At 45.8% G+C, this 23,024-nt stretch overlaps 1 protein-coding gene across 3 annotated transcripts in view; it reads right to left on the reverse strand.

Moving 5' to 3' along the window:
• The window catches only part of LOC126539137 (uncharacterized), a 264,993-nt gene that overhangs the window by 30,290 nt on the left and 211,679 nt on the right, over positions 1-23,024 (reverse strand). For all 3 annotated transcript variants that reach the window (XM_055075202.2, XM_050185872.3, XM_050185871.3), the window contains 4 exons: positions 21,878-22,011; positions 21,330-21,472; positions 17,712-17,793; positions 16,538-16,691 (listed from right to left, as the gene is read on the reverse strand). In XM_055075202.2, the coding sequence (XP_054931177.2) occupies positions 16,538-16,691; positions 17,712-17,793; positions 21,330-21,472; positions 21,878-22,011 (513 nt within the window). The remainder of the gene's footprint in view (positions 1-16,537; positions 16,692-17,711; positions 17,794-21,329; positions 21,473-21,877; positions 22,012-23,024) is intronic.

Below are 23,024 nucleotides of genomic sequence, written 5' to 3' on the forward strand. Positions count from 1 at the left end.
ACTGTAGATGTCCCAGTAGATTATTGCAGTGTACAAAATTTTGGCATTATCGTTTGGTAATGAGCCGAATTCGATACTTTTCTTTTTTTGTTTTAGTTTCACGGCATTCGTATAAAAAGATAGAAAGCGTTAATACAAATTCTGCTTCCTACGCTTGATAATTTGATAGCTTTCTCCCAAATTGCAACACACCCCTCCAAAAACGGTGCAGTGGATGCCGAACAAATTGACCTTTCCTTTCGCGTGTATTTTGGCAGGAGGTAAACCCAACCGTCTTACAGTTCGAATAAAGATTCTGATCACAGAAAATAGCCACTAATAGCCTTCCCGACAAATTAACATTACTAATCAGCCATTGCAATACTGCTCGCACGCTCCGCTGAGCTCATTAGAATGCGTTTTGTACAGGAAACATGATTTAAAGAAACAGGCAATAAAATGAATGACGGACATTGATCGCCCCAATAGTGACGTTCGATCCAACTTGCAAGCAGCAAGTTAATAATACGGTTTTCTAAAAGAACGTTATTGTCGCGTTTCACCACAGCCACATATGACATGTAACACATATGACATCACGATGCCACTGTATATATAGATGCTTATCACGGCCTCTTAATCAGCCCATTGGAACTCTCATCGTAAACACTTTTGACCATTTGTCTTTTCCAGGCACGTGACGGGGTTGCATTCCCAAAGCATATCATTCATGAGTATTGCGAGTAACTGGTAGACCATCTTGCTGTAGCATCGTATGGGAATTGCGAGGCCACAATATCTAACCGAAAAACAGATTCGATCTCTTATCACCAAGCGTAAATACACCATGCCCGCTCATGCTTGGCGTAATATCGACCATGTGACTCCACCGCAGCCTCATCAAAGCCACAACTTTGTCGTCACTTTTAATCATATACAGACGTAAATTGTTCCACGCTAGCCTCATATCGTACGAAGTAATTGGCACCATACCGAAACCTACTATATCAAGCAAGCCTGCCTCGTTTCCCTGTACGTACAGTAACGCGCAATATGACTTGCAACACCCTTGTTTGTGGTGCAAGGGGCTCCAGGGCTACGCGGCGGCTCTGACACGCGAAATAGTGGTTTAATAAATACCACTAGTTGAAGTTGTGGTTAGGTCTGGAACTTACCCTGTGTCTGTGAAGCCGTACAGTCTTGGAGCCCCTTCGACCACGGGCACCGGTGTTGCAGCTCATATTGGACGTGACTGTACGCAACTGTTATACGTTGTATACATATAACTCGTTAAGTGTAACCTAATGCTAAACAGAGACCCTCCCTTCCTTAAATGCAATCAGAAGACTTTGTCAAAGTGTACCGTCATTTATGACCTCTAGTATATCGGCGCCCGTCTAGGCGCCGGGAATCAATAACCGCGACCTAAAATCTTCTTTATGTACACTCAGAAAAGAAAGAAACAAAATTCCAGAGGAAGAAGACAAGGCAAGAGCATATGACGGCAAAGAAGTAAAGAAAAAGAAGAACGAAAAAAAGAGGGGGCGGGGAGCAAGGAACAAATGGGCACTATTCCAGGTCCATACTTCTTAAGAGGGCCCTTAAGCATAAATTCGAAGGGAACAAATCTGGTCTTACGCAAATCACGTGTCATTTGCAAGCCCGAGAACAGAAGCGTGCTGTTACTTTGTTTTTGACCATCGTGTCGGAGTTTAATGCCTCAACACGGCGCCTAGGAGCGAGCGGAAGGCATAAGTCTCTCTTTCTACACTTTTTTTTTTTTTTTACTCGCAGTTTTCACTTCGCTGGAGCGGCCCCATAGTCTGCTGCTTAACGAATACTCCGCGGCTTTGTGGAAGCTAGTAAACCAGACGACCAAATTCCAAGAGCTCCACTCGTGCACTTCAAAGAGAGAAAAAAAAGTTATTCACGCACATCGTGCACACTAAGCAAACGTAAGCATCTCAGTGAAGGCTTTCTCTCAAACGGAGGCTCATACCTCCATTTGAGACAAGGCCTTTACTCAGAGCTTGTTTACTAGCACACACACAATGCCGCCAACGCCCCCCCCCCCCCCCCCCCCCCGCGAATGCTATGGCAGTTTTCAGTACGTGGCATACAGGCGGCACTAAAAGTGTCAAATTGAAAAAAAAAAAAAAGATATTTAGGCGCCCATCAGGTCCTGTTAAGTGTTTTCGAAGCCACGCTGCTCGTGATCTCTTAGATTTTTTTACTTATTTATTTAATTCTCGTAAAGAGCTCCTCGTTCTTCTTAGCCTTCTATCCCGCCACCCTTGCCTTGATGGTTTGGTCGTTCCTCAACTCCCAGAAAGGATAGCGTCCCTGCTCTAGATGAAAAAAATAAATAAATAAAGGAAGGAAACAGCTCTGCTGGGGACGGGGAATTCAACGAGACATGAGGGACAAGTTAGCACGCTAAGATCTGAGCGCTTTCAGTGAATAAAGGAAAGTGAAAACAAAAGCAACAGCGTTGTCTTAGTAGCCGTGAAAAGAATGGAGTGCCTGCCTGCGCCAAACCGCGTGTCGACAGATGTCCCTAATCGCTCCCGTGCATTGGCTTGATGTGACTTTCTTGTACTCCCGTCGTCGCTGAGCTCAACAGAAAACCACCGGCGTTGAAATAAAATTAAAAAAAGACGCGCAGAGAATACAGAAGGCGTTGCAAAACGGTGAACGAGATGCTTCGTCGTGCCTGCTTGAAAGGATGATGGGTCGAGACACTGGCTCGGTCAGGGCGAAACACTGCGTAAGTCGTAAAACAGTGCCGCTCGAGTGGGCAGCAGGAAATCGCGCGCGTTCTTTTTTTTTTTTGAGAGAGAGAGAGAGAGAGAGAGAGAGAGAGGTTGTGAGGGAATTGGTTTAGCGGAAAGTCGAGCGTAAGGTGTTGTTGTGTTGAGGGATTAGATGTGCAAGCGGTGTACGGTATATATCCATGTGGCGGGGCATGAAAAAAGCGCCGCTGTAATGCGCGGAAAGTCTGTTTCGTTCGCGATACGAGCGGTTCGTGAAAGAAATGCATTTGTAACAGAACGCGACGGGAAGTCCCAAAGCCGGAACGGCCTGAATGAAGGAAACATGGGCCAACAATAAACAGCACCGGGAATGAACAGGGCGCTCACCGTAGGACGAGTATTCGTGTTACTGTGAGAAACGACCGCATGCCCAGCGAAACGCTAGCGAGCCACACGAAAAGAAATGCGTCAGCTGGAAGTGAAATCGAAGGGCGTATACAAGGACTGCGAATCGCCATAGTGAGCCGGTTCATGAATCATAATTGAGATCACTGGAGCCTCCGAAAAAATACGTGAATACCGGAAGGAACAACAAAAAGGCTCCCCGCCAGCTGCTGCGGTGCGCCCTGATGGGTCAATGTTCATTACATGTTTAGTATTTATTTAAGAACGTTAAACCTTATCGTAGCACTTTCTATTGCCTCCAACGGAATGCGCACAAGGTTGTCCTAGCTCTCGCAATATTTGACCTCGATATGCCTTCGACGTCCCTGTGGCGACGGCTTGAAAACCACCCGGAGCCATCTATCTGCTCCACTAGTGTAGGTGGCGTGCTCGCAGAGGCTAAAGCGCTACCGGATGATACGCGTCACGTGTCTCATCCGCATGCCCAAAGCGGCAGCCCAGACGCGAAAGCAGAAGATGGAACGTGTATCCGCCTTGAATTGTTTCGGCAGCTTAACACGACAAATGTCAATGCGATGCGAGTGGCGAACAGATGGCCACGTACCGCACGATTCGAGCACGATGTGGCATGAACTGGCGCTATCGAAGTCGCCGTACTATTGTAGTACAGCCAGTATCGCGAAGAAAACACCTCGTTCTCTATACATCCCCTTTATCTCTGGCAACAGAGTGGAAGCTGCCAATAGGACTACAAAATGGCGCACGCAACGTCACGCGAATAGTACTCCCTCATCCGGAGACTGTCTAGCTCCGCCGCATTGTCGAATTTCGCCCCGCCGGCATCTACTGACACATACATTTCGTACAAATCCGCTTGTTTCGTAAAACCACAGGGCTATCCCTGTAATGCCTACTCTATTCATAAGAATGTGGAAAAGAAAAAAAAAAAACGTGGGTCGACCTTTCCTGTGTTTAAGTCACACGAGATCTGATACGACCACTTACCTCACGATGAGCACTAAAGCGTTCTCGATCACTGAAGCAACGTTACATACAGGACCTCTACCAAGCGTGGGTGATTAAAATTTAGGTCCGATAAGAAATAAGCCGCTTATTGACGTCTTGAACGCGCTCACAGTGGTGAAATATTGCTCCCTAAACCGGCGAGATTATTGCAGTAAAGAAAGAGTTGATCGCGGCTTGGGGGACAAAAGAAAGAAAGAAAGAAAGAAAGAAAGAAAGAAAGAAAGAAAGAAAGAAAGAAAGAAAGAAAGAGCTAGGAATAATTGAGAGCCCTAAATTATCGTCATACCCATGAAAAAAGTCGCGCGGTCACGACAACCGCTCTGTCTGGGTGCAAGAAAAATGAGCGGCCGTGGTGAACGCTTAAGAGAAATGGCTCTACATACGTGACCTTAATAACGCTGGTTGGGCCACGAATTAAAGCGAAAGGCAATAAATGACACAGGTAAAATAAAACTCGCAAAACCCGTAGCCTGTTTCCTGAACCCCCCCTCCCTCTCCCCGTATCAATATCCTCAAGTTCTCGCTTGCGAAAAATAGATAAAGTTGTTTGGGAGCAGACGCAGAGAAATTATGGTAATCTACACTTGCAACTCGAGTAAGGGGGGTCATACCTTACGCCATCAAAACTAGATACGCAAACAATTAAAAAGAAATAAATTGGGCCCAGAAAGGAGTCACGGTAAACCACGAGGCGGTTACGCAAGGGCTATACCAGCGCGGTATCTGAAGAAAAAGCAGAGCACCGCAGGCGGTGCCTGAACGCCCAAAAGCGATGGCCTAATTACGCAGAGACCAATTAAGACGCATAGCGCCGATCAGGAAGCGCGAGGGCGAGGGAGGCAAAGTGATTTCTATCCGGGCCCAATTTATAAATTGGCACTCCACGCTACACTGACTGCGCTGCTTCGAGGCATAACGACAATGGTGGTGTGAAGGAAGGGGAGGAACGGCGGGCTTCACGGCCAAACGCGGTCCATTAGCCGGATAGAGATGCGGCAACGTCACGGACAACGTACAGGCACGCTATATCGATCCCTTGATTGATTGAATTGTGTTTCCGGAGAGAAGAGGGCCTGGCGTCGATTTCATACAGCGCCCGCGGTCTCGTGGCTTGCTTGCGCCATTGATTGATTGACGTTTCGATGACGTACTATCAGCATCACTTCAAACGCGGACAGTTTGGAAACTACCTCCAACGCGTTGTTTCGTTTTCAGGTTGACCGGAATTTGTAACAGTGGCCTAATTCAGACTGCGAAACCTACACTTGCGAGTACTCTGCGCTAAGAAACCCGCTACAGAGCGGTTACACGTCGCTCAGTTACACTCATCAGTTACTTCTTATTCGCGTTTCAAATTGCGCTAATTATGCCTATAGACAGTAAGAAACTCTGTAGATAGGTACTACTGATTAATAAAAAAAATGAAAATAATTTGAGCCATTCCACTCTGTTAAGGTCGATGACCAGTAAAACAGTAGCACATCACACAGGGTTAGACAAGGCTAAATGTATTTATTTTCATCATTTGGTAACGACAATGACAATAGCTTTGCGATTACTGTGATACACACTGATCGGTTCTATTACGGCCTTTTACAGAATCTTCGTCAAAACCCCAAGTAATTACCACGACCGTTGTTCAGTAGTTGAGTGACTTGGATTGGTGTGGCACTTCAAACTTTTTTAGCAAAAACTGAGTGAACCATGGACCCTATAATGTAAAACTATTCCAATGTGTTTTTATTCCATTCTCCTGAAGTCAAATGTGCGTAACTTCCGACGCAAGCATCGGGCGGTCCCGCCCGCAGGCTTGTCTCAACAGACCAATCCAACGCTCTCCTCGTTCATAGGAGGACACTTTTGTTTGCTTTAAAAACGAATAAAATTGCCTACAGTGACCGCTTTGTTTTATCTGATTGGCCGACAAGAGGCGAGGAGCACGCTCAAGTGGAGAGGAGTTGGATGGGGCCGAGATACTGCACTCAAAATCGATGACCGGGTGAAAAGGGCGGTGTCAGCGTCTGCGATTGGTCCGCTTTCCTTTACATAGCTGGCGGTGGCTGGTCAAAAATCGCTGCGGTATGAGACGGAAGCTTAAGAATGACGATAAAACGGATCATCAGCAAAGAAGAGTTGATAGAACGATGTCGTAAACGTGCCAAAAGTGCTCGAAAACGTTACGCGAACACGCAAGCAAAAAGCTTTATTTTATGTAAATAAACCCATGCTTTCCGCCAGGTGCGAGTAGCCAGTCCCTGAGCTATCGGCGGCAGCCATTTTTTATTCCTTCCGGAATGGGGCAGCCTGCGGCTATTCAGAAGAAAATTCAGTTTTATTCGGCAGGTTAATGCACCTTTAATGCGTACACGTCACTTTGACGCGGTGAGCTTTTGCGGTTTTGTTACGTTGCGTGACAGGCAGGTGAAGTGGGTGCTTCCCGATAACTTTCGATCAATAGCCGAGGGCTAATGGCGAAAAGGCGTCAATCAGAAACAACTATTTTTTCTTTTATTCGGTCAAATCATGCATAATGAGTGTGTACGCGTCATATCAGATGGGGAGCTATCGCTGTTTTCGTGAAGTCGCGTGACAGACAGGTGAAGTGGGAGTGGTCCAAAAACGTTTTTGACTAATCGCGGAGGGCGGATTGCAGAATAGGAATAGAAAAGTTTGGAATTGTTTTACGTTATAGCACGCCACTTATTGTCTGGTTTTGCAATGTCCACGTTGAAGTCTCCAGCGATGATAGGAGTGGTAGTGTCAGCACGGGTAACCCATGAAAAGTGCGTGGTCATGAACTTCTCAATGTCTCACTTAGGTGTAACCCCAGAGCCACTTGCACAATCCACCGCGGCGGGTCGTTCTTCTAGTTAGATGGCGACCCGCTAGCTGGTCGACAAACGGAGCAGTGACTCCTATCAATTAAAAAAGCGACAAGTAGTAACCGCTGGCAGCGCAGTGTATAAATAGTTTTCATAAAGAGCAGCTAAAAGAACCCGAATATATTGTTTTGGAATGAAAATATTAGAATTGGAGCAAGAAAGACAGACGCTTTCAAATACTGAAAGACATTTCATTCATATCAAACAAGGTTGGTCAGAGTTAAGAAATTTCCAAGCAAACATTTTTTTGCATACGTGTTTGCTGCTATACTATATATAGATCTATAAGAAATTTGCGAATGTATCGAAATAACTTAATATGCAAATGGTGCGTATCGTATGGGATACAATAATCGCTGTAGTATCTTGTATCTGTATCTCAAATACTTGTTCCCCGAGCATCGATACATCTGCAGAGTATATTTGCCCAGCCATGTCACGATCAAAGAGGACGCCACAAGTCTCTACACACCACGCCACAGGTGCCGCTCGAAACGTCAGGTCAGGGCATGACGTCGCGAACAAACAACCTGCAAAAACACGGATCCTGGAATGCCCCCGAAACGCAGAGCCGGCAAAGCAGGCCGGGCTGGCGACGCGAACGTGACCTGGGGTACTCTTCCGGACACTATCGAATGGCGCCATACTGTCAAATTTCCAATCTCGTCAGCTTCGATTGTCGGCGCAGAGGGCTGCTGCGGCCTCTCCGATTGGCTCAAAATGCCACCATAACAGAATTCGATAATATAGCGGAATTTGAATATGTTGATATTAGGACACCTGGGCCGTGGGCTCCTAAACGGGAAAAGCAGAATAGGAGCGTCGCCTACGGACGCTTCTCAAGACAGCGGCGAGCTGGACCTCATTCGCTCTGCAGCAGGGAAGAGGGGAGTTCGCCTGGTTGAACAATCGGCTCGCCATAACAGAACTTGCTCCTACTACCTCAGCTGTAAGTATTACTCTTCTGAAAAATTCTTGTGTACGTTTCGCCGATGGGCGCTTTACAACTTCTAGTGCGCAAGTTTACAAGGTTACAGCTTCGAGTGTATAACGAAACTTTACGACGGAACCCCTGCTCAGGGCCCCGTGAAGGAGGTCAGAACGGGAGCTTGATTCAGGAAGAACAGCTGCAAATATTTACGTTCTTCAGGTTAACGAGGCACAAGATTCTGCGAATGATTGGCGTTGTGCTTCGAGTAGTTTTGATGTTTTCTGCCGCATAGAACAGTCAATTTCAGAGGAGGGACGAGAAAGAGAGAACTAAAGTAAAAAGGAAAGAGATAGAGAGAGAGAAAGGGAGAAAATAACTAGGTGTCAGGCCTCATTCCTTCCTTTATTTTGTTGGCTGCCGCAGCACCCTCGTTTCGTAAAGGAAGATAAAATGAAAGGTCGAAACCAGCTCTCCATTAAGGCCTGAAGAAATTACCTCGCCCTGATCTCCTTAGGCTTAGCTTTCCTCGCTAGCGAGACTATTTCGACTTTCGCTACTGAGACACTATCAGACAATGAGTTTTGAAGGGCTGCTCAACTCTGAATAGCTTTTTATTGGAGAAGTCCAAGAACATAAGAATGGAAATAATCACAGTTCTTCGACGTCTTTCATACGACGCATAGGATAAGGCCTAGGGTTCAGTGCGCCACTTAGTGTCCAAATATACCATGCAGAAGTTCCACAAAGGATGCACGGGGGTTAGGGGGCGTGCCGAAGAACAAGCTGCTTGCAATTCATTCGCTGTGGCATTCTACTGCGACAGCAGCTAAGTGTTCGAAAATGCGTTTGCGCGTCTGTGCATTTCGCTAACACTGTCGCCAACATCTACGGCGTCCACGATGAACCCAATTACTCGAGGAAGAAGCAGGCTACCAAAACGAACAAACAAATAAGATGCTGACCTTCGCTGCGGCAGAATGCTGTTGTAACAGTAAATTAGCTCAGAGCTGAACGAATTGCTGTGCTGACTTTCACTAACGCCTATGTTTCCTTTGTACCTTTTATTTAAAGCAGGCCGTAGCTTTGTTTCATCCGCCGTGGTTGCTCAGTGGCTATGGTGTTAGGCTGCTGAGCACGAGGTCGCGGGATCGAATCCCGGCCACGGCGGCCGCATATCGACGGGGGCGAAATGCGAAAACACCCGTGTACTTAGATTTAGGTGCACGTTAAAGAACCCCAGGTGGTCCAAATTTCCAGAGTCCTCCACTACGGCGTGCCTCATAATCAGAAAGTGGTTTTGGCACGTAAAAACCCATAATTTAGTTTTGTTTCACGGGGATCACCAACAAAGCGTCAACTTTGAATGCGCGTATCTCACTGTTATTTCGTTGATCATACAACCTGATCAATCCTTTACCTTACACTGAAGCGAGAAAGCGTAATGAGCTATTTCAGGCCATTACCGTATATTTCCCAGCGCTCAATTTACATGCTTCCCCATCAATAACGCGAAACCAGTTTTTCGGTCGCTCGAACAGCCCTGAATATATACAGCCGACAGCTGCGAAACGGCGGCATGCAGTGAAGTTCCATCAAACAAATCTGAAAGAAGCTGACGTCCAAAAACGAAATCCTGATTTCTTCCTGCTTTCCACTTTTGCTTTTCATTTCGTCGTTTCACGTTCTGCCGCTCAATCACCACACCTCATTTTAATCCCCTGTTCCCGCAAGGTCCTTTCCCGAGTACGTCGTGTTCGTTTTCGCTGCAGGGTAATTAGGTCATAACGATTAAGCCGCTACGGTTGGCACTGTTCCTGGCCTGCTTTCTTTCGAACGCTAAGCCGCTCTTTGTGGCGTCGCTCAACGCGTTCTTTCTTTTTTTTTTTTCACGTATACTCTTTTTAGGAAGAAGAGTCTTTCGCATACGTGTTTACCCTGAATAGCAGAAACCTTAAATATTGTGTCTTTCTTCCAACCTCGACGGGCCTCAGTGTCATCCTCGCATAAAAAAAAGAAAGGAAAGAAAAAAACAAGAGGAAAAAATTGTGCTTGTTACTGCGCGGTCACTGGCACAAATAATTAAAATTTCACAATTTAATGCTTGTGCCGCCGTCCACAGCGATGGAAGCGGCCAAGGGAGTTTTGGAGCAGCTCTGGGAGCAGCAAATTTGGCCCACTGGAGCAGGAATCGTTCGTTTTGGAGCAGAAGGTACGCGTTTTGAAGAATCCTATAGGTAAGGCTCAACATGAGTGAAATACAGGCAAATCAAGAAAAATCGTTCTTTATTTGACTTTGCTGAACACAACTAGGTTACGGCGAATTAGTTGGAGGTGGAGGAAAGTTCACTAAAGCCAAGAAATGTCGTAGACCCGACTAAAAAAATAAAAAATAAAAAAACAACTCGAAAACCACTTTAAGTTACTTACCGGACGTGCCAACTAAATGTGACGAAGCAAAAACAAATAACCAAGGGGTTTGTTTATGCGAACGACACCCATTGTACGTTAATAGGCTTTTGTTAATGCTATTCAAGTTTTTATTGTTCGTGCACACGCAACTAATATTTAAATTTCATCAAGTATAATTAATTACCTCACATATTGGATAAGGATATTGGACAATGCAAATCCTAGGTTGCGTTAAATCCAGTTATAGCTCATGTTTCAACATCCTCTACAACTTTTTCGTTGACATCCCGTCGATTAGGTAAACTTGCAAATTTAGCTCATTAAGCGTACTCGTGCACAATGTAAAAGAAATAAGAAATGTGACAACCACGAACAACACCCATCAACATACAGTGAACACCGTTCCCGTAACGTTCTTAGTTATTTTTTTAAATTCTTGATGACATTCAGTTGGCGTGCGTAGTACAGTACCAAAGAATAAATGCTAAGTTATTTGTCCATCATTGCATGTTTGCCAGTTTTCCACATAACTTGGCGAGAAGAAAGAAAGGAAAACCTCTGACATTTATGAAAATAATAAAGGGAAGAAAAGTGTTCAGTGACTTTCCGATGAGCGTCGTCGGCCAATATTTTACGCAAACTCGGTTATTCGGGCTGCCCCATCGAGTCAGTGTAAAGCAGTGACCGATATTTCGAGTGCCAAACAATGGTTTCATGAAATTTTCGCACTCTGTCTGCGCAAGTCGCGTCGTGAGCATCATTACCGCGAACGCAATTTCTGTCGTTCGCGTAATATTCCCCGACCCTTGACGAGTGCCATTCGGCCGCTACGGTAGGCTAACACACCGAAGCTTCACATCCTCGGTTTGCATTTTGCGGTCCGAAAAGTCTGATTTTGTATGGTGTGGTTGTGCAGAATACACACACACACACACACACACACACACACACACACACACACACAGAGAGAGAGAGAGAGAGAGAGAGAGAGAGAGAGAGAGAGAGAGAGAGAGCTATAACGAAGGCAGGGACGTTAAACAGTAAAGAGTTTGGTTGGCTACCCTACGCTGGAGGAAGGGAGAAGAGAGAAAAGGAAGAGGAAGAGAGTATAGAGACGTGCACAGTCATGAGTCAAAGCCGCTCGTGCAAACCAGACGTTCTGAGGAAGCACAAAAGTGCGTTCATTGCCTTTTGAGCCGATGATCGGTCCGGTGCAGCCGATGATCGGTGGGGTGATTATCGGTACAAATTAGTGCGATGCTTACGGTTGACCATTGGATATTTCTGGTCAAGACATTTCACGCACACTCGCGAAGTATATTTTAACGTTACACGCAAGGTGTTCGCGATTAATCGACGCAGATTTACCAATAGGGCGTAGAAGCGAGCGCTAAAATGTGTAACCACACATCCTACGACTTACTCATTTGGCTGAGAGCGCCGATTTATTTCCCGACTGCCCAATAAAGAAGAGCGCCATTTCAAATTATCTTAAGCTGCTCCGCATATTATGCAAAGGCGCAAGACTTACATAAAACATTCGTAATGCACTCTATAGCGCAATGTATTTTCGATTTGCCGCGTTCACGTTACAATGCGCCCCCAAACGCGCCCACACTCCAAGGACGCTGACGCTGAAACGGATTGCTTTAGCTTGGCTTCTAGCGTTATATGCTATGGCTGTCTGGTTGCCACTGAACACAAACATCCCGTAAAATCTAGCGATTTCATTAGAAGCTATATAGGTTTGGCCGCAAGTTGGCGCAGCACTTCCCTCCCTGCGTTGAGAACCTAGGGTTCAAAAGCACTAAGTGTTATCGTTTGATTTTCCTGCGTGGAAGCAGGGCTTGTAGATGTGGTGTCGCTATGGTGGATAAGACAGCAGCTCGACGGGGCTCAAAACAGAAAAGCACTAAAACGCGAAGCATATAAGGAACATTTCAACAGTGCGATGCAGAATATACCGGATATATATTGTAGGATATGCAAAATATTACGTTTCGGAAAATATCAGCAGACTTCCGCGACTTCCACGGCTCTGAACTAATTTAAGTGGCAACCGGGCCACGTTTTTATTGCTCCTTTTCGTCCTTATTATTAGCTTTCTTTTTTTCTTTAAGCTAAGCTTTCTTTGCATAGCCCACCTAGTTCTCACATGCGTCGAACTGTCGGTCGGTCGGCCAATATGTCGCTACGCCGGCACTCACAACGAGTGACTGCACAGAAGGCGACTTAGCGAGCCGGAGGTGTCAAAAACGTAGCAACGCCCTGTTCCCACGTGACCATGCTTCTGCATCAGGACAAAGCATAAACTAAATCGAAACAGACTGTAGAAAAGCTAATCCATTAAATTATTTCGGGCGCTCCTAGGCAGGCGTGACAGTACTTCTTTCTGGGGTTTTTAAAGCTTAGGACCTTCATTAAAAAAGAAAAGAAAAACTCCGAGATACTACATCAGTACGCTTTGCAAGTAATAATATAAGCTCAAAGACGTATATTTGTTGACGTGAGGACATTTGAGTAGCGTTTGTCGTTTCACTGCGTCATTGCGTTCCGCAACAGAGCTGTTAATCAGTACTACTGTGCCGGTACTTGAGCCCTCAGCAGCGGCCGTCACCGAAGGAGTGGGCAGGAGATGAGGAGCGCCATCCTCTCTCAGCTCTCCACCACAAAGTCGAAACTTTCAGACGAACCGAAGCTTACCCGCGAAAGCCCCTGCAGTGAGAGACGGCTGGCTATTGGCTTGCATGCACGGACAATGATGTTACGAAGGTCATGTGTTACACAGAAAGAAATTGTACCTTTACAGTGTCGGCCGTTGCCTAACTTCGCAACATCGAGAATAGACTCATGACGAAACTTCGCCAAATATTTATGTAACTTATATACTGACGCAACCTACCTCGAAAACTGCGGGGAAAAAAAAAAAAAGCCGATACCAACTTAGGCGGTAGAGTTCGCCATGTATATATATATTTTTTTATTCTTGTAGTCGAAGAAGCAACAATCGGGAACATTTTCTTCAGTCTCGCAATGCCAGCAATTCTTTGGCCGCGTCACGGCCCTAGCGACCACGTTATAGTTGCACCAGGTGAAGGCGAAGAGATTGTCTAACTATTCTTCGAACACTCGAACATAAATTGCTACGCAGTAACGACAGACTAATTCAATCGCAAGCGTATTTCCTTTAACCTACAACTGCCGTCGCCTTTAAAGTTAAGCTGTATATTTCGTATTGTAAGTATACGCATACTAAATAAAAGTGCACAGGTTGAGTGAAGGTAATCAGACCCAAAAGCTATCTTAAAGGAGGATAAACTTCACTGGGGTTGTCTAAGTATGCGTAAGCATTGTGCTACCTGCTCATCTCCACTCACCCCCGGTGTGATATTAATCTTAGAAAACTTGATGGGACTTATGTAAACGCTTATTTATTTTATTTATCTAAAGAATACTGTCAATTCCCCACAGGGATTTTTACAGGGGTGAACAACAAGTCACATCAATGAACACTACTAAAACATTCTATAGAAAAAGAGCACATAATGATTGGAGACTATACAAGAATAGCAGTAGCACATTCATACATAATACAACACACAAGGAAGCCAATGTACATCAACTAGCAGGGAAACTAGAGAAAAAATATGCAGAGTAGAAGGCATCATTCAAATACAAAATGCACAGAACGAAAAGTGTAGGCAAGTGCTTTCCTATCACAAACTGAATCGGGATGGATCGCATGGCGAAAGCAATCAGTTACATATATTGACAACTTTTAGGCTAATACACCATGCTCAATTAATTCCATAAGTTTTGATAGTGTTAGCTGCTGTTTTGCGACTACATCCAGGGTATTCCATTCACGAATTGAGCGTGGGAAGAAAGAATAACGGAACGTATGATTAATAAACGGATATTCTACAATTTCCCATGCATACCTTCTTCTGGTCGGTCTAGTATCACGAAATTTCAAGTAAGAGTCAATGTTTATACGGAATGATCTATGCAATACTTGGTATATAAATTTCAGCCTAAAAAGCTTTGCGCGACTTTAAAGGGTAGCTAGACCAGCACGCTGTAACAGAGCAGTAGGCGAGTCAAGGCGTCCGTATCTGTTAAAGATAAAACGCACCGCTTTCCGCTGCACCCTTTCCAAAATGGCGATATCGTTCGCAGTGTGAGGGAACCACACGGTATTGGCGTATTCTAAGAGACTGGGCGGACAAAAGTGAAGTATGCGAGAAGCTTTGTTTCATATGTAGAATATGACAAGGCCCGTTTAATGAAGAACAGTTTGTTTAATGCTTTATTTGACACTTGACGCACGTGCTCTGTCCAGCTGAGATTAGACGATATTATGAGACCTAGGTATTCATACTGGTTTACACTTCGAAGTGGCACATCGTTAAAATGGTATGGAAAGTCAAGCTTAGACGCTTTATTTGCAATGGACATCAATACGGTTTTATCAATGTTTATTGTCATTTGCCAATCTGTACACCACTGAGCTGTATTATTTAAGGCATTATTTAATTTCAACTGGTCATCGCGGTGTCATACTTCATTATAGAGCATGCAGTCATCAGTTGTGCTCACCAGCATGCAGTCATCAACTATCAACCTTTATCGGTCATCATCAACCTTAGCGGACTCGATCTGACCTTTATCAACTCTTCTGGTCCATATTAACCTCATCGTAATCGATTCGCTCCTTGTCAACCTTTATGTGCCCTTCCTAAACTTATCGGACAGGATCCGACCCTTTCATCAACCTTATCCGCTTCATCCGACTTTTATCAACCGTTATCGGTCTTCATCAACCCTAACAGATTTTCTCGTACCATCATAAGCCCTTATGGCACTTTAGCACCTTATCCATCCGCGTCGAACCGTTGTCAATCATAATGAGACCCATATAACCCTTCATCGCTCCTTATCATCCTTATCAAGTCATTAACTGCTTATCTCTCTGTGTTGCGCGACGCGAAGCGCATGATCCCTCAAAGATGGGTGGAATTTCGGTCGGTGAAGGAGCACCCCAACGGAAGAGGCACCCCACGACCACCGAAACGCAACCGGGATGTGGTGTGTTTGGCATGAAATTTTTCGCAAAATCGGAATTTTCCTAATGTCCGGCTTTGCGACTTTCCAAGTTTATCATCTTGAACAAAGCATTAAGTCATAAATGCAACCATTCGCAATAATTACGCATTGTCCAGAAACTTACTGGCTTCATGAACCTAAAATAAATAATTCTAAGAAATTTACAAGGATGAAGCGCATGAAATAAGGCCGCAGGAACTTCTGAAACCACTAGGCCGAACATTTCATATATGTTCCACTAACTAAGTAGAAAGTATGAGCAAAAATGTTCGACTTACTATATGAAACCTACGTGCAACCAAATTAAGACTGCGCCACTCCTTCCCATAGTACCTAAGCGATCGTAGCGGTAGAGGTACCTCCAGTAATTTTTATTGGAAACTCTACGCTTCGACAGATCTATTGCGATAGCAATTATATAGACAATTCAGGCGCATTTCCTCCGTCGCCGCGAGTTTCCGTATAAAAGTCCAAGGGCGATAAAATCGTCGTCGCGGTCCGTATGCTGTATGTGCAAGTGAAAGCGTTCGAGGGAGAGCCGGCGAACGCGGCTAAACCTCGCCCACGCAAGCTGAGAAATTGGCGAGGAAGCGCGTCGTCTTCCGTCGCGCGCAAAGCTCTGGGAGGAGGGTAGGGAGAGGGTCCACGTTCTACGCGGTGCCGCTGTATCTTGAAAGCCATCTGCGGCTGGGACAGAGTCCGCCGCAGGCTGTGTTTTTACGGCTTAGTTCGCGTTGATGCGAGATGCAGCACGAAGGTCGATGCGCTCGCTGCCGCTACCGCGCTTCCTCGCTCCAGGGTCCTGACAGTTTCCGCGGTCATCGAGTGAGATGTGTTCATGTTTGTTTGTGCGCACGTGACACCGTGCTTGTTAATTTAGTTAGCGTCCCTATGTTTACAAGTTTATACGGCCGATAAACCTACTATCCATACTTCGTGTAGCTAACTGTCCACTAATTTGCTATCGCAATCGATGCTTCGCCTTTCGGGTGAAACTGCGACTTCTTAATTTTCTTCTTTTCTTCAATGACTTTATTTCAACTCACCGGTTTGCAGCGCTCCAGGCACGTCACCACTTCGGCCTCGAGTTCCAGCGTACTGCTGCCGGTGAAGGCGAACGCCTCCAGGTAGCTCTCCAGAGATTTGCTGTGCGAGTCGATGGTGCGAATCTCGCGCATCATCTTCGCCTCCACCGGGCACCTGCGACAGCGCGCACCGGCAGGCACCACTGCACTTAACGGCGCACGATTTGGTCGACTGATAAGGTTTCACGTCATCAAGCGATATTTCATTGACCAGTCTTAAAGGCCAATTGCTACGGAAATTCATTTTAGCTAAATACGACGGTAAAAGTAATACAACAATATAAATACAACAGTAGAAGTATACACATACTACTGAATCAATCTTGGTTGAATTGCGCGGCTGACAATTGTCAAGTTTTCGTACTAACTGCTTATGAATATCACCTAAGCAGAATACGCGAGCACCTCATGGTTACCAGATATGACGTAACTCCCAGGCACGTCGCCTCCAAGATTTTTTCACCTCGTCGCGAGCGCCGCCTAATTTCGATGGTCCTGTCAAGGAGCTGCAATGGTTCTGAACTTTCTCAATCATGCACGTTTTCTCTACCGCCAAGCTGTAATGGCAGTGCCTTTCTTTTTTCTATCCATCTTTTTTTTTAAAGTATCGACATCGTTTCCTTGCAGTTACCAAACCAACATAGAGCATATTACAGATCCTGTAGCGGAAGGCGTCGTATAAATTTTAACTCATTGGAATGCTTAAGTGTGCACTCATTGTTTAGTACACGTGTGCATTTGCATTATACCGCCACTCCAACTCAGCCGCTGCGGTCGGCCATCAAACCTGCGACCTCGTGCTGAGCGGCCGAATAGAACGATTATTGCACCACGGCAGCAGATGAAACAACGTTTGGTTTGTGAGAGACAGAGTACTCGAGGGGCTGCGGGTTAATTTTGACCATTTGGTGTTCTTTAACATACATAAAACACTCGGTAAACGAGGGTATTTGAATTTAGTCGCCATTCGAATTGCGCCGCAACAAACGGAGTCAAACCAGCGACCTCCTGTTAAGGATCAAAGCACCATGGTCACTGAGCTTCGTCGGCGGGTAACAAGTAAAAACGGAAAGGAGCAGGTGAAACAGAATGGAAACAGCTCACGAGAGAATAAAATATAGCGGTACGGACTCACCCTGTTTTGTCGATCAGCGTCAGATTCGTTGATCCCGTTCCATCGCGGGCGATCAGGTTCTTGATGAAGATGCCATACGTGTCTGGGAATGAACAAAACATCGTTTTTATGCCACGCCTCTCGTCGACCTATGAAGTGCAAAGCGCAGTTGTCATTGCACCATTGAAAAAAAAATCAAAAATTAAATTATCGGGTTTTACGAGACAAAACCGCGACTCCGGAAATTTTGACCAGCTGGGGTTATTTAACGTGCACCTAAATCTAATCATACGGGTGTTTTCACATTTCGCCCCCATCGGAATGCGGCCGCGCTGTGGGCGGGATTCGATCCCGCAACCTCGTGCTTAGCAGCCCAACACCATAGCCACTAAGCAACCACGCCGGGTCATCGCATCATTGTGTGGACAATGTGCATTCGTGACTGTCTCTGTTCGGAGATTATGGACTGGCGCAGCCCTTACGCTTTCTTTCACCTGAGCCTAGAGTCCTGAAGACTTGGCAAACTGTCCAAATTGCGCTGCTTCCAGCTTCCGCAGTGGACATTATGCTCTGCCCATAGGAACGAGATCTTATCGAGAGGCATCAACAGGCGTTAGGTTCAGCAAGCCACGTGCTGTTCCAATTGCTCCGTTAGCACGCCCTCCACGTTTTTGTTTAGGTAAACAACTATGTCGAGGTGCAGGCTCCATGAGAAAAAAAAAAAGAGATCTCGCTCAGAATAGAACAACACTCAGATCAGAACAAGAGCCGCTGCCTCTGTTCTCCTCTGATTTTCTCTTTTTTTGTATGCGTACTTAGCATATGTTGTATAACTGCTCCCACTCCTGCCTAAGGCCTCAAAAAAGAAAAAGGCCAGTGGTGTGTAATAAATAAATAAATAAAATAGTGAAACTCCGATGGAGTTGTCTAAGTAGGTGTAGGCATTGTGCCACTTGCTCACCTCCACGCATACGACGCGACGTATGTTGTTTACCGCGATTGACGAAGCAGGAGACGGTTCATTAAATGTGTGCTTTATTGGCCTGGTATTGTTTTCACTCTTGAGGCGACCAGTAAAACACTCCTCGGTCGTTATTAACTTTATCGGACTCGATCCAGCCGTTATCATCGCTTATCGGTCGTTATCAATTTTATCGGATTCGATCGGCCACTTATCAACCTATCAACCCTTATCGGTCGTTATAAAATTTATCGGAATTGCTCCGACCATTACCAACCCGTATTTGTCCTTATCAACACTATAGGACATGATAAAACCCTTACTAACATTTATCGGTCGTTATCACTCTTGTCAGACTCGATTCGACCCTTATCAAACCTTATCGGTCGTCGTTATCAACCTTATCAATCTCGATCAGACCCTTGTCAACTGTTATCGGTCGTTGTCAACCTTATCGAAATCAATCCGACTCTCATCAACTCTTATCGGTCCTTATCAACCTCATCAAAACTGATCCGCCTATTATGAGCATTTATAGCTTTCTAGCACCGTATCCATCAGCTTCAAGCCCTTATCAACCACGATCAGACCCATATAAACCCTTATCACTCCATATCATCATTATCAACTCACTGACTGCTTATCTGTCTGTGATGCGCGACAACACTCTCATACGGTTCAGATACATTCGCCTTCTGCAAGGTTAAATGTTCACTAAAAAATGGTTGTTTAGCGCAGTTGGTACGACACTCGGCTTCTGAGAGTGGGATCATAGGTTCGAAGCTCATCACCGCCAGCTGTTTATCCTTTCGAATAGTTTTTTTTTCTTTACGAAGCGAATCGTGTTGCTCATAACGGACGAACCGACAGACCGACGGAGAGATTTCTTGGGAGAGTTGCCTAAGAATGCTTAAGCATTAAAACGTGATAACGAGAGTAAATCCGCTACAGGATCATACTGAGCCATTGAACCAAGTTTGTTCGATGAATGCATAAACTCGAAAGCGAATTCCGAAACTACTCCAATGCATTGCACCATTTCCAAATTCACCTGCATTTCCTGGGGATGTGCGACTCGTCCCCTGCCTGATATGCTGTTTTCCCCGCATGTCCTGCGTCTCCTGCAATCCGGCTTTTCCGCGTGGCTTGGTGCCGGCGGCGGTCGGTCTGGTTGCAGCTCATTACGAGAGATGGCGCGAGTGTTGAGCTGCTAGCGCCACCTAACGGCAGTATTAGTCGGGTGCGACACGAATTAGGCGCTTCCTATTTGGCTCCACCGCCCTAGCTCCGGGTCGACAAGCGGCGCGGACGTACCGCGCGTGCGCCAATCCATGCTTCTGCGAGATCGTCTCGCGAGGCCTACACCGGCATGCACTAACATGATCGTTCGAACGCGTCACCATTCGCGTGACCGCAGGCGCGAACGAGCAGGCGTTAGTGTTCAGAATGGGGCGAACACATTCGCTCGTTATCCGGTCGCTGTGAGTGGAACTTCCTAGATTTGTGGCGCGCCCATCGGCATGTTCTATCGATAATGCGGCTGGCCATAAATTGGTGTATAAAAGGTGCAATAATTGCCCTTGTGACTGTCTGCACTACTGGGTTGTCGTTCCTTTGTCCCAAGAGCACGGGTGAGAAGCCAACAATTTGTAACAAATCACACACCTAGAACTATCGTACATGATTAGAAACCAGCACACATCCTACTTTTAAGTATACTTATTACTATTTTATCTTTCTTTAGCACAGTATTCTCCGTTTTTGTGTAATAACTTGATTCGCCGCGTCTTCAACGATTTCCCGTCTGTTTTTCCTGCATTTCTTCAGTGGCTTTTTTTTTTCGGTCACTGACACTTGTACCTTAAAAGATTCTCATTTCTAATGATTTCCTCACAGCCATACGCTGTATTCTTTATTTTCATGCTCGGGCGCTCCTATCTAAGTGCATGTAAAACGAGAATTCGTTTTTCTGGTCAATCACTGCCCGAATTTTGACGAGGTTTATTCCATTTAAAAGAAAAACTTAAAATCTAGTGAGTGTTAGTTCAGAATTTTCGATTTAGGGCGTCAATATTTTATTTAAGATTGGCAAAAATGAACATTTTTTACACAACGAAACTATCAAGTTTAAAACTCTAACTCAGTAATGAGAAATGATATCCCATTTATGTGAATTGCATCTAATAGTACATCTAAAGTGGACAAAACTGATATGTTACACCTGAATCTCAAAAGTTTTAGTAATCTAGGAATACAACCTTTGCTGAACCCTTGTACACAGCTTAACGAATTCACGAAAGATATAAATTGACAAATGGACTTTGTCCGCTTTGAATGATTTAATGGATGCCGCTTACAGAACCACGATATCTGTTCTTGATGCAGAGCTATTCATTCATAAACTTCGCACTTCTAGTATTTTTTCCAACTTTCGAATATTTGAAGATTTTTTAAACAAAATTGAGGTCCTAAATCTAAATTCTGCAACCAGCAGTCACTAGAATTTAACTTTGTCTCTCAAATGCAACATATTTCTATAACATCGGTCCGGGGGTTATCTCAAAAAAGCGTTTCTGCGTTTTACATGTATTTGAATAGGCCACGACGCGACCCAAGGCGCAGTTTCAAAACTGATCGAGCACTCTACCTCGGAGGCCAAACCGCCGCTGAAAGCTCACCTTCTTCGGACATGCGCACTTGCACGCGTACCAGCTCGCCGAGCGACACCGACTCGCGCTCGTTGCCTCGCATGTCGAGGATGTGTAGCGACAACTCCGGCAGGGGCGGTTTTCCCCGGCTGTGGTCAGTCTGCCTCGGGTCCCTGGAAAGCAGCGGCGCCAAGAAGAGCGACATTGCAACGCATACACCGTTTCGTTTTTGCAGGTGACCGTTCCTAACCCGAACATCATTATCGGCATTCGCAGGTTAGCTTTCTTTCCAGCTGTCTAGCTGCCTAGCTATCCCACTAAAAAACGTGCACCGATCCCGGAATAGTGCAGTCTAAAAATGGGGTCTAAAACAAAACACATTAGCGTTCTAGCTATTTTTGTGCTTCAGCTCAGACAACAGTACCCCGCCGCCGGAAGAACAAAACTGGAAAACTGGAAACAATGCATACTTAGCGAAACTCGAGCGAAAGAACTAATTAACTTCTAATCGAACTTCTACGATCCGTTTTCAAGAGACCGACGTTGTACCATGCTATCGACAAAACTCGTGCACTTACGAGACCTTCGCGGACGCGAATTCCGTCTTGTTGCCGACGTCGAAAGTGCAGGAGACGCCGATGGCTTTGTCCATCGCAGTGACGACCTGGTCGTTGCTCTGAATCACCAACACGTTGGCAAAGTGACCCTCGGCCTGCGGGACGACGCACGCTGAGAATTTATTACCTTAACAATTGACCATGGCTATCTCAACAAGTAGCACCAGACCAAGCACATCGAGCACAATAAACAATGCTACACGTAACGCTGATTACTGATTGATTCGGGGGGTTTAACGCGCCAAATATGCGCTGGTATCTATAAAACACGCCGCACTCCAGGGCCGGAGAATAATTTCAGCTTTACAAACCAGCCGCCTTTGTTCCGTGGACTCCTTCATGAAGTTGTCCCTTCCGCAGTGCTTATATCACGGCGTGACCTAACTCTGATTAGCCGCCTACGGCTTGGAGTAGCATTCACGAATGCTCACTCCTTTCGCGAATGTATTCGTTTCAGCGCACAAGGCAAAGTGCTCTGAACCACGCTCGACAAGCATGACACTTAGGGGAAACAAAATTCGTAGACCCTGGTCGGGGGACGAAGGCGAAGTGACTGGTAGCCAGGGCGCTATTCTTCTAGTTCCGCTGTTTTCGCCTGATTTCTGTGTATATCACGGGGAAGCCGCCATGGGTTGCCGCACGGATGCAACTTGACGACTCCGCGCCTCTGCCGCGAATGGCGACTTCAGCGGTGGCTGCGTCTAGGAAGCGCACTGGCCTCGAGAGCGACAACCTCCGCGACGCTACCAGTGTCTACTCGCTCATCAGTGAGGACTTCTCCGATGATGACTTTCAGCTTGCCCGGAGCCGCAAGGCGAAACGAAGAAATACCAGGACCTACCTGTCTTCAAGCAAGTCGACTGTATATGGGACCAACTCGGAATACTTCAGACAGTACGATTCTATTTGTGCCAGAACTCGCTACCGACATCCTGAGGCGACTCAACAGATAGTCTGTCTCGGTGCTTCTTGAAGCAGTGACGCCAAATCAAGTCGCGGACGTCCCAGTCAACACACGAAAAAATGTCTTGGCTATTGACGTTGTACATGAGACTGCGCTGCGAACTTTGAGCAGACTTACGGAATTTGGCACCATGAAGGTGCGCTC

The sequence above is a fragment of the Dermacentor andersoni genome, chromosome 11, assembly GCF_023375885.2.
Source record: "Dermacentor andersoni chromosome 11, qqDerAnde1_hic_scaffold, whole genome shotgun sequence".
Taxonomy (NCBI): Eukaryota; Metazoa; Arthropoda; class Arachnida; order Ixodida; family Ixodidae; genus Dermacentor; species Dermacentor andersoni.